The sequence below is a fragment of the Antrostomus carolinensis genome, unplaced genomic scaffold, assembly GCF_000700745.2.
Source record: "Antrostomus carolinensis isolate BGI_N321 unplaced genomic scaffold, ASM70074v2 scaffold355, whole genome shotgun sequence".
Classification (NCBI taxonomy): domain Eukaryota; kingdom Metazoa; phylum Chordata; class Aves; order Caprimulgiformes; family Caprimulgidae; genus Antrostomus; species Antrostomus carolinensis.
Genome location: NW_010314074.1, coordinates 46 through 16,687, shown reverse-complemented (window position 1 = coordinate 16,687; position 16,642 = coordinate 46). Strand labels below are relative to the sequence as shown.

Genomic DNA, 16,642 nt, shown 5'->3' with positions numbered 1-16,642 from the left:
AATTCTGTGGAACTTGATTTTCATAAAACCGAGTATGGAGCGGCCCTCGTGCAGTCAGGTCACACATCCGAGTGTCTCAAAGTCAGCTGAAACCGTAACAGGAGGATGACCCTGGATCCTGGAACAGTTACTATTAAAATAGATAATTATTCTGAAATCATTGACATAATGGGGAGGAGGGACAGGAAAAAAAAATCCATAGTTTTCTTTTGTTAAAGCCCTCACACTGGTAATTCATTTGAACATTCATTCTCATTTTCTTCAGCATCACCCTTTTTCTCACTCTTGTATGTGGAGAGGAATAGGTTTTCTATCTGAGTCAAGAACTCTTCAGCAATGAAGCAGTTTGTTACCTTGCCCAAAGTCTTCCTCATGCACTCCAAAAGCTAGTCAAAAGAAAAGGAGATTTTTTAAAAAACTGACATTTTTCCTGAGTTTATGTTTTTCCCCCCTTCTAGCTGATAAGTATTCCAGAATTATTTTTAATGTATTTATTTAGGAGTAACACTACAGAAAGTGTTCAACTGTACAATATAAATTTTAGAGAAGAACGGTCACACAGGAACACATGGGTAATTTAAAATCAATTCTTCCAAACCAATTACGCAACAGCTAAATTCAAGAGTATTCTACCTCAGATTTAAGCTGTTTATAACCAGTCATGTTGAGAAGGAAAAAATAAATTAGATGTGGGTAATCACTGTGTGTGCATTTTCTGTTTATGTCTTTTGCTTTGGGCAGATTTTCTGTCTCGTTTGTGCAACTGATGTTACCACTGTAGTAATTCAGAACTTCACAGCGATGGCTACACTGACTGCAGAATTAAAAGTCCCCACTTATACATGACAAACACGGCACAGCACTACTGTCCTGACCGAACAAAGCACTAGGAAGCCCAAATCTTCTCTTGAAACTCATGCAGTTCTGGACACTGACAGCACACAACATGCTGAGAAGAGACATTATTAATTTGACATTCTTTCTTCTCCAAACTGAGGTTAAAACTTGGTATCTGCACGTAACTGTTGTCCCCAACTCTCTCGAATGAACAGCTACTTTCATTGTGTTTGTAAAAATGTAACTTCAGGTGACTTCTGATGATATGAAACAGATTTGTGTTTAAAAAGAACATTTACAATTTAAAAAGCTACAAAATAAAAGAAGAAAACTTACTTTCTGCAAACAAGTCAGGTCAGAATCTCTATGAAAAATTTTATTCATGGGGACACTGCTGTTAAAAGGAAAACAAAGAGTAGTGCTGTAGAAAGCAGACACACATCTTTATCGCAGCATCACCAACAAACATGCAAACATCTGAAACAGGCTGTTCTCTGTAACAGAAACAGACACGTACCTATGGCAGAACCTGTACTTTTCAATTATCCATCTTGTTTTTTCAAATATTAATTCCCACTGAGGTTCCTCCAACATCTGCTGTACTTCAAATTTGTAGGGCAGGCCTGTAACCAAGGGAACACAATTATTCAGTTTCTAGTACGCTCAACATTTTTTTTTCCCTTCTTTTTGAGTTTTCGGTGCAGCCTCTTCCTTCCCCATAACTGCTCGTAATTTATTACTAACTGCAGAAGTTCACAGTCCTGTTACTTGCCAACATTAAGGAGGTTAAAGTAAAACCATGACTTATTTGGGATTCCAAAGTTAATTTTGGTGGGAGTAGAGAACAAGTCTGTTCTCCTCCTTGGCCTCGCCAATTCCTGATGCCATAAGGAAACACACAGAAATCTACACAGTGACAGAAAAATGGCAAAATAAATGGAGATTTTATAACCTAGTACCACTCACACTGCTGTGGGCTCTCTGAGGTTGTGCTTTTCATGTACAAACTGGCTGATGAAGTGGCTGACTATTGTTCTAGGTTTCAGAGGAATTTTGTTCCTAAAGGAAGAAATTCTTCTAGTTTATTGCAGGAGTGGGAAATGGAATTTAGAAAGTATTCTAAAGGAACACCAGAAATTTACTTGCAGGACACAATTCCTTTACCAAAAATCAGTGGGACAAAAAAAGGCTGTAAATATCAGTAAGTCATTAAGAAACAAGCCAAATTAAACCAACAAAGTCTTTCCAAGATCCTAAGAATGTGATGAGATGAAACACACGCTTTCCACCTACAGCTCAGAGTAGGTGAACAGAAAGCAATAAATGCAATTTGCTGTTTGAACACAACTCAAACGTGAGACGTGTTCAGTGCAGAATACAATTCCAAGAGTAAGAATTAATCTATAGAAATATTTATGGCTCATAATATTGATTTTTGTTTATTTGCACAGTACTACAGTGCTACTGCCATGGTGTAACTTTCCCAAAGAGCTAGAGTAGATAGCTTTTTGTAATAAGTTGATTTCAGGAGATGAAGATAAATATTAAGTTATCTCGGGCAGAAAATGTATGTGACCAAAAAACCATCCACTTCTAAGGGCAGATAAAATTTCTCATTATTTTAATCCCACACAATGGGAAATGAGGATAAAATTCTGGGCCTATCAGTACAGTAAACAGGAATTACTGCACAGATGTGGCCATCACTTCACTTCCCCCAGGACTATGAAGCGAGTCTGCAGGCAGATGGTCTCCCTTGCTTACTTCCACAGGAAAAAACAGAGGAGGAACTGTCAGCTCACACGGCCTCTGCTGTCGCCTTGCCAAGAAAACCAGAAACCTCAGACTCTAGATGCAAAAACAGGGGGAGGGAGGAGGAGAGAGAAGAGGCAGCTCCCACAACCATATACTGGTATCATGGGAATTCTCCTCAAATTCATGTCAGGGAATGAGCAGAAAGTCTGATAATAACTTGAAATATCATAAATTTTATATGAGGAGTCCTTAACTAGTCAAGAAAGGAAAACATCCGGTTTCCATGAAATGCCAATGACATTTTTAATTGAGAATTTGGTCTCTTAGGTTGGGATTCATGCCAGCACAGCATTTCATATCTTGCCTTTTCCTGGACAGCTGGCAAGTTTGATCCTTTGACCTTCAGAGAATGCTAAGTTACTCCAGTAAGGATTTTTGGCCAACTCGTTGCTATTCTACTTCTGTCTCCTCGATCAGAGCATCTCTTCAGAATTTTGTAACACAGCAAAGTCCAAGAAATACACGCGAAGCAGTTTCTCAGCGATTCATATGGATGCTGCATGTAAATAACAGTGACCCTTGTCCCACCCTGTTAATTTCTTTCACAGATGGTGGGAAATATTAATTAAAAAGAAGGAAAAACAATCTTCTATCTATTTATACCTGTATGTTGCTGCATGACAGCATGAGCTACTTGCAGGATTACTCTTTAGAGTAAAATTCTTGGTTTTGTACAGCACATAAAGTTACCAACATAAATATATAAATACCTATTTCTCAAGTTCAAGAAGAGACAAATTTTTTCCCCTTAGTATCTAAAAGGAAAAGAAAACTTAAGACAATGGATAAAATACTGGTACTTACGGTAGGAGCCATCAGAACTGATCTCATCGCTAATTACTAGACAAGTAATCTGAGAATATGGAAGAGGATTATTTCGGTTGTAAGGGCTTATAATCATTCCAATGAACATGGCACCACCCCTGGAGAAATAACTCTAAAAAAAAAAAACCAGAAACACACCAAAAAAACACACATACAGAAAATATAAACTTTTTCACAACAGCATTCTGAAATGAAACAAGTAGAATTTATGTCCATTTATGAATGAACTTCCTTCACGATGCATTAGAGCAATAATAATGTGCATTAACATTGCAAATGCCAGGGAGGCTTTAGGGTTGTTGGGCTTTTTTTGCTATTTATTTCTTTTGAATGCACAGACCAGCAAGTACCTGGTATTTAGCTTGAGTGTCAATATCCCGTATGGAGGGGTTGGGGTCAAAGGCCGGGTGGGAATGGTACCACCCGATAACGCTGTATCCTCTGGCAGCCAGCGTTTCCGAGGCCTGCGTTTGAGACACCGGGTCCATCTCGCACTGCAGTCCTGTACTGAGACTGTTGCACGGCTCTGCTGCACAAACCTGATGGATAAATGCAAGAAATCTCCATCAGTTCAATAAAATCTAAAGAATTTTAAGTGTCATATACCAGATCTTCCTCGTGATTGAGCTGACAGGCCAACACTTAAAATAAACATAACTCTAACATTTCAAGACTACAGCAAATAACTTCAACTTTAATCTATTTAAATAGTTGCCCTTCAGAAATAACATTTACACTAATATATATTATCATAACAGTTTTAGTATTTTTTTAATAATGTAAAAAGACAAACACTTACTTCTACAATTTTATCAGCTTCAGAGTATCTTCCCCCTAGCAGTCCTATTACTTCTGCCATGGACACGTGAGAGTGCTAAAGTGATATTAAACAGTTATTAAAGTCCAAGTTGTGTAATTTCTCCCAGTTTTGCTCTGCACACAACAGAATACAATGGGCTTCACAGCTACAATGACATTTAGAAGGAAAACTTAGGACAGCTAAAGACTCTCAAACATCCAGTGTTTCAATTTAAAGCCAAGAGAATCATGGAATGGTTTGGATTGGAAGGGACCTTAAAGATCATCCAGTTCCAACCCTCCTGCCATCAGCAGGGACACCTTCCACTAGACCAGGTTGCTCAAAGCCTCATCCAACCTGGCCTTGAACACTTCCAGGGAGGAGCAGCCACAACTTCCTTGGGCAACCTGTTCCAGTGTCTGACCACCCTCACAGTGAAGAACTTCTTCCTAATATCTCATCTAAACCTCCCCTCTTTCAGCTTAAAGACATTTCCCCTTGTTTTGTCATTAACTGCCCTTATGAAAAGTCCCTCCCCAGCTTTCTTGTAGCCCCTTCAGGTACTGGGAGGCCGCTATAAGATCTCCCCAGAGCCTTCTCTTCTCCAGGCTGAACAGCCCCAACTCTCTCAGCCTGTCCTCATAGGAGAGGTGCTCCAGCCCTTGGATCATCCTGGTGGCCCAGAAGAGATTAAGTTTGCTTATTATATACACGTATGTACACAGCGCATGCGTGTAACACTTCCACACCTGAAGTGATGATAGCTTCAGAAACTGAAGCCTGTGCAATGCTGTGCAGTGCTGAAGAACTGCACCGGTTTAGGTACAACCTGAGGTTATTAAAAAACCACACGTTGCTTTATAAACACAATATCAGTTCCCAGACTAGTAGAAAACAAACCTGTAAGATTTCAAAACAGCAATCGATTTTAGAAAGTAGCTTTAACTAAATTATATTTAACATATGATAGAGAATAGTAAGTAGTAACACCCTTATTGGTGTACAACCATTTACTTTCTAAAACAACATAAGCACAACCTAAAAGCCATCTTTAGGGGTTTTATTTAATACTAGATTCTCGCTTCTAGGTCTGCATGGAAAGAAGTTAATTTATTAAGTACTGTATTTCTCCATCTTCTTACATAGCCCAGTAAAAGAAATGGCACAACTTCTACATCATAGCTTTTTGAAAGATAAAACTTCATCCTCACCAAATCCATTATTAGAAGTGCTTCCGAAGACACTTTCACCTGAAAAGGTTCCTGAAATGATACGTGCCATAATGAGTGTAAGAACAGGCACATAAGTAATGAAGCATTCGTGATTATTCACTCGTAAGTACATACCTGCTTTTCTTCCGTGAATAAACAGCACGGTATCAGCTGAAAGGGATCAAAGGAACTATAAAATGAAAGAAAATTTCTCTAAAGATGCAGGACAGTCAGGAAACTTTTCAAGTTTCCCTCTGTCCCCTTGGCAGAGGAGGAATAACCTTGTTTTCTTTACTGGACTTTCTCATACCACACTAGGATGATTTCCACCCAATACAGAAACTTCACTACCCACACTTGTGAATTGCAATACGAAACATTTGAAATACATCCATGTTATTTCAGACTGGAATACATATTAATGATTTGCAGCGTTCCAGCCTGACAGTACCCAAGACATTTGTTTCACTTCTAGAAGATCTATGTTGGAACATGATGTACATCAAATAATACCTTTTTATCTGTCTTGAACCTTTAGAAGATTTTGCAGGTTTCAGTTTTTCTTCCTCTCTTCTTCTTGCTAATTCTTCAGCAGACAGTTGCTAAAAAGAATTAAAAACAAAACAAAACAAAACTGTCTTAATGTCTTCAGTGCTCTTTCAGCAGCGATTCCAAAACCATCCCAGAATAAATTCTTGCCATCAGCATGCTCTTGATAACGCTCTCGATTTGTGTGTGTTACAGGACCACTCAAGGCAGAAGGCAACAGCCAAAGCAGCATCAAGCAGTGTGAAAGTAACGGCCGTCAGAGATCTAGTCCACAGAACAACTGATGAGAGAATTCTTACAGCCAAATCAATCCAGTTCAGTAAAAATCACAGCCCATATCGCAAACTTTGCATAAATGCAAGTGTGATAACTAAGAAGAAAACCTGCCATCACAATCTGTGGCCAGAATTTATCGTGACACCTCTTTCAGGATGAGTGCTTCCAAACTTTATTTCCATCCCAGTATGTGTTTTGCAGAAAGTGTTAGAATTATTAACCACAGTTAGTCAAAAATAGGTATGGCATTATCACTTTGTGGAAGTAATTGTTACAGATACATATTACTGAAGGCTGCAAATTTAAGTGTTTTTCCATACAAGAAAAACAGGATGTTCACAGTTCCTCACTTTTTTGATAATTTAAAACTGTAGGAATGGACATGCTTAAGTGGACATAACGTTTCCAAGTATTCTATAAAATACGCAAACTTGTAAGATTTTTCTTTTTTCTAAGAAATAAATCACAGAATCTAAGAAATAAATTCACTTCATAAATCACAGAATTTCTGGGGGTATGGCCAGTAACAGCTTTAATATTAGGAACTCGTATCACCTGCATAATAAGCAAGAAGAAACCATAGAGGACTGAAAAAATAAAACTGAAGTCTTCTCCTATCCCCTCCTGTTAGCTTTAGAAAGGCACTTAACTGAAAACAAAGGCTCATGAAATCTCTGACAAGGCAAAGAGCTTTATAGGCATAAAACCGTGTAGGGTCACACATGCTCACAACAGGAACACCTTTGTGAACTCCAAGTACAGCTGTATTTATCAGCAGCAGAAAGATGTAACAGCTGCTAATTAATTTTCAAATTATTGCTTCCACAAAGAGAGGTTAAGTACCCATTACACAACTGTTTCCTTTGTATATTTGATGCAACACCACCTGCTAGCAATTAGCACGAATTAATTCTGTAAGGAAAGTTTGAACCACTGAAGGGTTACCTCAAACGTCTGTCCTTCCAAATCCTTTGCATCACACCAGTTTCCCCAGGGGTCTCGCACTCGCCGTCGTCTTGTACGCTGCAGCAAGCAAATCAACGTGAGCCAGAGATCATAATCCTGAAGAAAACTGCATTTACCTCATTTAAACAGCCATAAGAACACTGTCCAAAAGGTCACTGCCCCACCATCCTGGTTTTTAGCTGGGACAGAGCTTGGTTTGTTTTTAACAGCTAGAACAGCGCTGGGGTTTGGTTTCAGCATAGGATTTGTTACAAGAAAAACACTGAGAACATCCCAGTGTTTGCATTTTTGTTGCTGGAAGTTCTGTCAGTCTACAAGTGCAAGATCTAAGGGGGTGAGGGATACTTAAATAAATGAGCTCAATGGGCATTTGGCTCTGCCAAGGGGATATTCCAGATCATATCCCATCATGTCCAGTATTAGTGAGGGGCTCTTCCTCTCTCGCTCTCCCGGGATTGCGGTTTCGGTTTGGGATTGTCGCTCCTCCGGGATCGTTATCTGGGATCGGGCCAGGCTTGGTCGGCGGGTGGTGAGCAATGGCACTGGGTGTCACTCATTTGTGTATTTTGTTACTGTTATCATTATCACTACTATTTTAATATTAGTATTATTTTAAGTTTTCTTTTATTTCTATTATTAAACTGTTCTTATCTCCCCCTACGAGGCTCCTTACCCTTGCCCTCCAATCCTCTCCCCTATCCCCTGGGGGTGGGGGGGCAGTGGGTGACCGGCTGTGTCGGCTGCAGCCAAGTGCTGGCCCAGTGAAACTATCACAGCCATGAATGTTACTAACACTAGGACATATTTCCAGAAACAAAAGAACACCCCGGGGTTCTGTAGAATTAAGCAGTTCACAGTCTGTCACGAAATATCATCAGGGAAGTTTTCAGTTCTGAAGCCTGTAAAGCGTAACACCGGGTTGATGCTCCATGGATCATCAACATCTCTGACAGCAACGCTGCATTATTATCCAGCTCTCTATTATAGTTCAGACAACACAAAAAGCTGTAAAATTAGTGTGTTTACAACTGGTGTATGCTACAGTTCTTTAAATATCTTTTTTTTTGTGAGATTGCTTTAGTTTTCCTCTCGTCAACTGATTTATTTTGCTATGAAGTGCATAAAAATGCTACATTAAATGTGAATATGAAAATTAAATCTGGCAAACCTTGGTAATTCATGTAGTTATGAGTTACTGCTAATTGTGTGCAGTATCATATCATATCACATACCTAGTATACTACTTAACAGTTAAAACACAAGCAATTTAATCACACATGACCAACAAACTCCACTATTTTCTGGCTAATACAGGGTAGTAAATCACGGTGGGTAGGAAGGGGTTGGGGCTGCAGGGAAAAAACTGAAACACAACTGTAGTTAAGTACCAGTACAGAAATCAAACGTGTAAGATGGCAGAATGTAGGGCAGAGCCCTGGCAGAGAGCAGAACTTGTACTGAGACTGACACTCAAATTACGGGGCATTGTAATTAAACTGTAAACTGAACGAGAGGAGAAATCTCCTGAGAAAATGAAAACTGAAAAGACCTTCTCCATGCTGAATGTTTTCTGCTGTCCCCACCTCCCTCACCAAGACCTACCATGGACTGCAACCGCTGAGCGAGCTGGTAGGCTTCCACCGTGTCTTTGCCTTCTTTGGATCGTGTTTTGTCAGCTGGCTGGGGTCGGTTATAGACAGCCTGTTCTACAGGAGGCAGGAGAGAGAGACACTGTACTTCAGTCAAGTGTGAAGCCACTTATTTCTGGTGCAGAGCCAAGAACGACACAGATAAGTGGTAACAACAAATGCCATAAAGAAAAAAAAGCAACAACAACAAACCCCACAGTGAAAAGGACATCTCCTGATGGTCGTATCACTCACAGGTTATGCAGCCCTCTCCCAATACCACAGCATTTTTAAGACAGGAAAACCTCCTTCCTTATTGTTAATGTATTTCAGAAAAAAAAATGTATTTGCAGGCCATTCCTCCTCTCTTAGGGGACTGTCATCCAGCTTCAGACCAAAATCAATCCAGAGAGACTAAAAAAATCATAGAATGGTTTGGGTTGGAAGAGACCTTAAAGATCATCCAGTTCCAACCCCCCTGCCATCAGCAGGGACACCTTCCACTAGACCAGGTTGCTCAAAGCCTCATCCAACCTGGCCTTAAACACTTCCAGGGAGGAGCAGCCACAACTTCCTTGAGCAACCTACAACTTCCTTGGGCAACCTACAACTTCCTTGGGCAACCTACAACTTCCTTGGGCAACCTACAACTTCCTTGGGCAACCTAATCCAGTAACTTATAGACGTATACATACTTTAAACATGTCACCTCATTTTCACATTTGAATCTTGTAAAAACTAGCCCTGAGGATGAAGACACTGATTTTTATTTAGGAAGTAGTTATAATTCAGTGTGAGAAAAGAAACAATAATGTTGAATTACTAAAACAGAATTACAGAATTCTGTCTTACGTGTAGTGAAGGCAGAATTTTTGGTTCAGCAAGTATCAAGAAAAAAAAAAATAACCACTGGACACACATAAAAGCACAAAAAAATCCCCCAAAACCACTCCAGCAGCTGGTGTGCAGTAAATGTGGGGAGGGGAAGGGAGAAGGGAAAAAACAAAAAGAAAGAAAAGGTCTGTGTATAACCAAAAATCCTTAATCCTGTAAGCGGGTTACAAACTCCTCTAGATTTTCAAAGGTCATGAGAGACAATCTGCTCAGAAGGTCCCTCCTTGTAAGGATTAACGTGGCAGTGAGCAGTACACCTGAACTGCTTCTGTGTGAGCAGCACACCCGGATGTTAAGCAGCCCTTCAACATTAATACCAAAACAGGCTACAGCCATACAGGCTGGAACATGACTAAATACAAACCCAACAAATAATCTCCTCTACAGGACTTAAATGTAACAACAATTACTATGTAAGACATTAAGAGTATAGAGAAGTTGGAAGATTATCCACATGGATGCTTGATTCCGATTAAATGCAGCAATCCACACTTCAGGGAAGTGAACTTAGGACTTTTCTTTTTAAATACATATCCACTAACCTTGATTTTTACCCTTCACATGAAAATATCCACTTTAATAAAAAAAGATGACAGTCAACAATAGATGTGTCCAGCAAGAACTGGTTAGAATTTAACTTCTGAACTGATTCCAATAAAAATATCTTTACCACAGCCGAAGTTAATGGCTCCTATTAATTCCAAGTACGTGTGGATCCGTCCAATGCAGTTCACATCACCGCAGTTCTTCAGGCCCGGACGTACTGAAGTCTTATTCAGGTATTTGGGTTTGCACCTCTCCCTAAAATAAAGTACAGCACATTGCTAAATAGTAAAACAAATCACAGGGGGAGTAAGGAATTGTGAGACTTAAGCTGAGGTTAAGATGAGCCACTGAAGTAGTTTTTCCCCGCCACAATGCACACACTACAGAGAGCAATCACAGCAGAAATATCAACTTCACAGAACACACACTATTTATTTGAGGCTTATACTTATGCAGAGTTAAACTGATGTTCCTTGGGTTAAAACAAACTCTTCAACATGACTGTACCAAGAAGCAATGAACTACTCAGAAGTATGAGTACTGTGAGGTGGTCAGACACTGGCCCAGGTTGCCCAGAGAAGCTGTGGCTGCTCCTCCCTGGAAGTGTTGAAGGCCAGGCTGGATGAGGCTTTGAGCAACCTGGTCTAGTGGAAGGTGTCCCTTCTGATGGCAGGGGGGTTGGAACTGGATGATCTTTAAGGTCCCTTCCAACCCAAACCATTCTATGATTCTATGATGATACTGTTAATCTGATGGAAGACATTAGTCTAAACAGGTCCTATAACCATAGGCCTCCCTGGTGCGATAAAGGAGCTTGTTTTCACTCTCTACACACTCACTCCCTGCTTTTAAACCGATACTGAATCGTGTCTTTAATTCTCCGGTATGGAATTTCAAGAGTTTCTCTGCAACTAGAATAAGTTGTCAATACACAAGACAACTGAATGAGATCAGAGTTAAACTCAGCAACTCTTTCTACTTCAAAGCAAGCTAACTAACACAACAGGCACCCAAAGAAAACTGTTAACAGAACAAACTGTATTTTCAGCCAGCTACCACAAATCACTAAGGTTCCTCTAACTATTTCTTCAGGAATGCAAGATAATTCAAGTGTGCAAGCACTACTCCAAAGTGATTCTTAATTGGAAATATTTTTTTGGTCAACATTATTTGCTCTAGCACAGACTATTCCCTCTAGATGCCCTTCTGTAAAGGCAGTACCACAGACCTCATTACAGAATTAATTTCATCAGTTATTTTGAGGAATCATTTATTAAAAGAATATATGCATTCTTACATATAGGATTACAAAAACTAGAAGAAAAGAATGTAACCAAAATGGATGCAGCTTGTTCTGATACTGGACACTCATTTTCATAATGCTTCAAAGTCTTTTCATTGATTAGCTTCCAGAATGACAGAAAAAAACTGGGAAGATGCAAAAGAAGCATTAATAATTAGTTCTGCTCACTGGTAATCTGTATAATGCCACCATAAAATTAATTTTACTCTTGTCAGAAGTAAGATATTAGTACGAAGTAGTGTTTTAACTACAACAAAGCAGGACATGAGTCATCTTAATCACTTATTGCAGTAATTGAAATTAATGCATCTTACCATTGATCCAAAATATAATTCCTAATTTTCAAATAACGCTCCGGTGTTTTGGCCTGGCGCCCTTCAAAAAATTCAGGAATAGCTTGTTTTTCTTCTTCCAGAATAATGCTTCTGTCAACCTCCACTTCTTGATCAGGTGGCTTAAGCTCCTCTGCTTCTTCTTGATGATCTTCATCCACTTGGCAGGGGGAAGGAAAAAGCAATCCATTATCAGCCAGGTCTCTCTGTTCCTCGTTAAGCTCCTGCTCAGTTACCTGTCTAGTGCCATGAGATGTTACCAGTCTGCCTTGTTCAGCTTTCTCCATACAATTATTATACTGCTGATAATCTAAGTTCACTGATTTATCACCATTCAGGTGCTGAGAACACGTTGCTGCAACACCTGGAAATACTAATGCATCCACTGTATCTTGCTTGGTACGTTGAGGATCTTCTTTAGGTAAAGAAATTGCAGCCCTGTGACCAACAGATGGAAAAACATGTTCAGTTCCTTTTGTTTCCTCCACTGGACTTTTTGAAATAACAGATAATTCAGATTTTCCAGTTTCTTGCTGGCAGGCAGGAGAAAGTAGCTCATCCATGTCATCAGTTATGTCGACTTCTTCATCATCTGACAGCTTTTCAATTTTCACTGCATTCAGATTGGGGTCTGCACGGCCTCTCAAGTTTCCAGACGTCCAGGCTTCTGCCCTTATCCCATCTTCAGTGGGAAGACTCCTATCACATTGACTTTGCTCTTCTTTTTCAGAATCACAATTTTTTGCCTTAGGAAAATATAAAATACTTTCAGGAGGGAAAAACAAAACAATCTCCTCTGCCTCCTGAACAGTCAGAACTCTTTTACTCAGACAGCAGACATTCTGAAGTATTTCTTCCTCATTTTACCCTTTTAATAAATTTTAATCCATTACAACTGACTTTTACACAGCATTATAGATATACTTCTAACTCAAGTGTAAATTCACATGTATTTCCATTAAAACGAACAAAAAAATCCCCCAAAACCCCCCAAAAACCACAGACAGTAGTAATTTCTTCTTCAGTGCCCCTGAACTCCCAAATGAGGCTAAAGCTAAAACTAGAGCACACAGTTGAACAGCTGTATAGTGGAAAACAAGTATTTTCAGACTAGCAACCAACAGTATGAGACTACATTTATTGTTTAGTTACATTTATTTAACTACATTTATTGTTTAGTTATACCAGCAATAAAAAATGCTGAAGTCATTCTAGGAATCTGAAACCAGGTCTGACTTCATATTTAAATCTGCAAATAAGCACATTCCACTTTTCTGAGTACGGGAATAAACAGAGTATGAACTTTAACAGCAGTCCCCTGAAAAGACAGGTCAAAAATCAAGCTACATGTACAACAGCACACTTGTCAAACAGCCTTTTTGCTAACTACAGAGACACTCTATTTACCTTGTTCTTAAAATACTGCCGAGCATAGCTCTTCACTTGTAGAACCGTACGACTTCCAATCAACTTGGCAATTTTCGTCCACCGGCGGCCAAATTTTACCTAGCAGAAGAAAGCACATGTAAGTTACCCAAACTCTGACACTCCAGACACTGCACTTTACGTGCCAAAAGAGTTTAAAATCTCAATTATTTGTTACAAATGCACAAAAGTACAGCAAATCTATGGTAAAAAACCTCGCTACTCACACTCTACTAAGAAGAAAATCACATCCAACAGTAAGTTATTGCTATTTTTCTGAAGTAGGGGATCTTCTTCACTCAGCTCAGGCACACTGTGAATTATGCTGCCTACAAACCCCAGGAATCCTACTAAAATGAATTTGTACTTGGCAAAGCAATCCCTATTACATTCAGCACTGTACAACCATATAATCTCTAAAGACCTTAAAAATAGCAGTTAAAGGATTTAACTTTCCTAGCCAATTTGCCTTAAGCACACACTATAATTCTTGTAGTTAACTACAGCATTATGATTGCAGAATTCATAAAAGCTGAATATCTGAGATATTTTGTGATCTCACATGAATAAAATCTGGTAAACAAAGCCATTCTGGGAGATTCATTCAATATCAATCTAATTTATCATTACACTCTTATTAGATTGCAATTATTTTTAACATTAGAAGCACAAAACTAGAAGCACGTAACATGCTTATTTATATTCACTGTGAGGGTGGTCAGACACTGGAACAGGTTGCCCAAGGAAGTTGTAGATGCCCCCTCCCTGGAAGTGTTGAAGGCCAGGTTGGATGAGGCTTTGAGCAACCTGGTCTAGTGGAAGGTGTCCCTGCTGATGGCAGGGGGGTTGGAACTGGATGATCTTTAAGGTCCCTTCCAATCCAAACCATTCTATGATTCTATGATTAACTATTATTTTGTTATTTAAGATAAAGTAATGATTTCTATTCAAGATACTACATATATAAACAAACTTACCAGTCCTTGTTCAAACAGTTCTTTTTCTTCTGACGTCCACTTTAATGAGTAGCTCGTTGATTTTGTAGGTGATCTCACCCTAGGAGAAGAGGAAACAGAAGTCAGTGCTTCTTGAAAATACATATTCTCAAATCCCAGGAACTGACGGCCACCTCTGACAGGAGGACTACTCCCCACCTTTTGTCAGACCCCAGGGATTGAGTTTTATATATGGCTGATAAATAAAACATCAAGAATCATGTCAGCTTCTCCATCACAAAGGAAGATTCAAGGCAACACATTAATCAGTAACTAATGATAGAGAAATACATAGAAGCAGCAAACAGAACAGTTCAGGCGAGAAAGACAATTAGAATTAACAAGGGTTTTTACCATAAGAACCACTGTGCTACAAAAACCAAAGACAATTAGAATTAACAAGGGTTTTTACCATACTATGCTACAAAAACCAATCTAGTTTACTTTATTATTACACACAACAATATTTCTTTGCATTGAGAGGTCTCTTAAATAATTTTGTACAGCCAAACAACAGGAACTAAGGAACTAAAACTTTTAATTTTTTTTAAAAAGTGTCCAGTAACTTCAAAAAAGTCAGATGTGACACTTACAAAATGCAACTCATTCATTAAAATGTACGTACGTGACTTTTCCAGTTTTCTTATGCGGGCTGCAAATAAAAAACAAAGTGAAAATAGAATTAATAATTGTGATGCCCTTGTATATCTCAGCAAAAAAACCTTGTTTTGGAAGGATTCTCCATTTCTTCTCATCTAACTGAGAATTTTTCCCAGAACACAGCTTACCTTTTCATAGATCTTTTCTCCATTTCCTTTTGATTGAGCCATATTTTTTCAGGAAGTGATTTATTAGATAAATAATACCTGAAATAGTTACTAAGGAAGTTTTTGAAGTATCAGCAATATTTGTACCATGAGAATTCTAATAATCATATAAATTACACTGGATCATAATTACTCAGCTGTGGAAGCAAAAAACATGACAGTGCTGCTTTCAAAACGGAAATACACAATTTCACACACTCCTAGTTTAGCACAGAGGGAAGTGGAAGTTGACTTCTGAACCCCCGTGCTCACTTTACTTGCAGCAAACTACCTGTTCTGTTTCTACAACAGCATTTTCCTTTTTTGAAACATATTTAGAAAACTTATTAAAGTAATTTTCATTGTACTGATACCTCATCTATTTTCAAATTAAACCTCAATAATTCATTCTATTAGGAAAACTTTTAATTGCTTTATTTTCTTGTTCCTCTGTTACTGTTTATTACTACATTCAATTACAAAAAGCACATTAAAATAAATCAGACTGTGATCACTACTGCTAACACCTACCTAGTCTGGGAGGTCAACTTATGCCAGAAACACCACTACTGATAAGATTATTTAAGGCAAAACTGCTAAAAAAACAAACCAAAACAAAACCAACAACTAAAGAAAGCAGCAGCTTCCCATTTTCATCTTGCATGCTGGCAGAAGTAGGAATGTAGCCAAACAAAATTCCACAGGAAACTGGTCCAAGTGAGAAACAGTTCAGAAAAAAGAAGTAGCTATTTTTAAGCAGATCAGCTGTTTCGCTGGGTTCACTCTGCAGCTACGCAAACGGCTGCATCAGCACAGTGCTGGAGGTGGCACTAAAGTGGGAACAAATACTGCTATTTTTGGTGCCAGCTTAAATTAGACAAGCTTTGGAGTAATTTTCCAAAGAATCAGAAGCATCAGAGGAAGCTTCAGGTAGCTAGATTATTAATTCAGGGGTCCTCCTTGATTTCTGCAGTCTACCTACAAGGTGACAGTGCTTCAGTCACCTTTACAAGAAGAGATTTGTCCAGTTCCTTTGGAAACAGGAAGTTTGCTGTTATTACACAGGAAAATATACAAGCAAATCAGCAAAAGGATACTCTTCTTCCAGCAACATTTTCTCGATGACAGCCCTGTTTTCTTCACTAATGCTGCTGTCCAACGTCCATGGCTGCAGACAATACAAATATGTTTTAATATTAAGAATCATAGAATCATCAAATGTTGTGAGTTGGAAAGACCCACAAGGATCATCGAGTCCAACTCTTGCCCCTAGCACGGGACAATCCCAACATTCAGACCATGTCCCTGAGGGCACATGTTGGCCAAATGCTTTTTGAATCTTGTCAGGCTTGGTGCCATGAGCACCTCCCTGGGGAGCCTGTTCCAGTGCTCCACCACCCTCTGCCTCAAGAACCTTTTCCTCATGGCCAACTTA

General features: G+C 39.0%; 1 protein-coding gene across 1 annotated transcript; it reads right to left on the bottom strand.

Annotated features, from left to right (window-relative positions):
* Positions 1–221: 221 nt before the first annotated feature.
* Positions 222–16,375, bottom strand: MYSM1 (Myb like, SWIRM and MPN domains 1; the record flags this gene model as incomplete). Its single annotated transcript, XM_010167498.1, has 18 exons — positions 222–386; positions 1,174–1,231; positions 1,355–1,460; positions 3,457–3,589; positions 3,828–4,016; positions 4,277–4,351; positions 5,488–5,538; positions 5,623–5,677; positions 6,001–6,089; positions 7,258–7,335; positions 8,881–8,984; positions 10,471–10,601; positions 11,964–12,727; positions 13,389–13,487; positions 14,384–14,462; positions 15,027–15,053; positions 15,190–15,267; positions 16,305–16,375. Coding segments are annotated over 18 exons (2,352 nt in total), but the record flags the coding sequence as incomplete, so codon positions are not given.
* Positions 16,376–16,642: the final 267 nt, after the last annotated feature.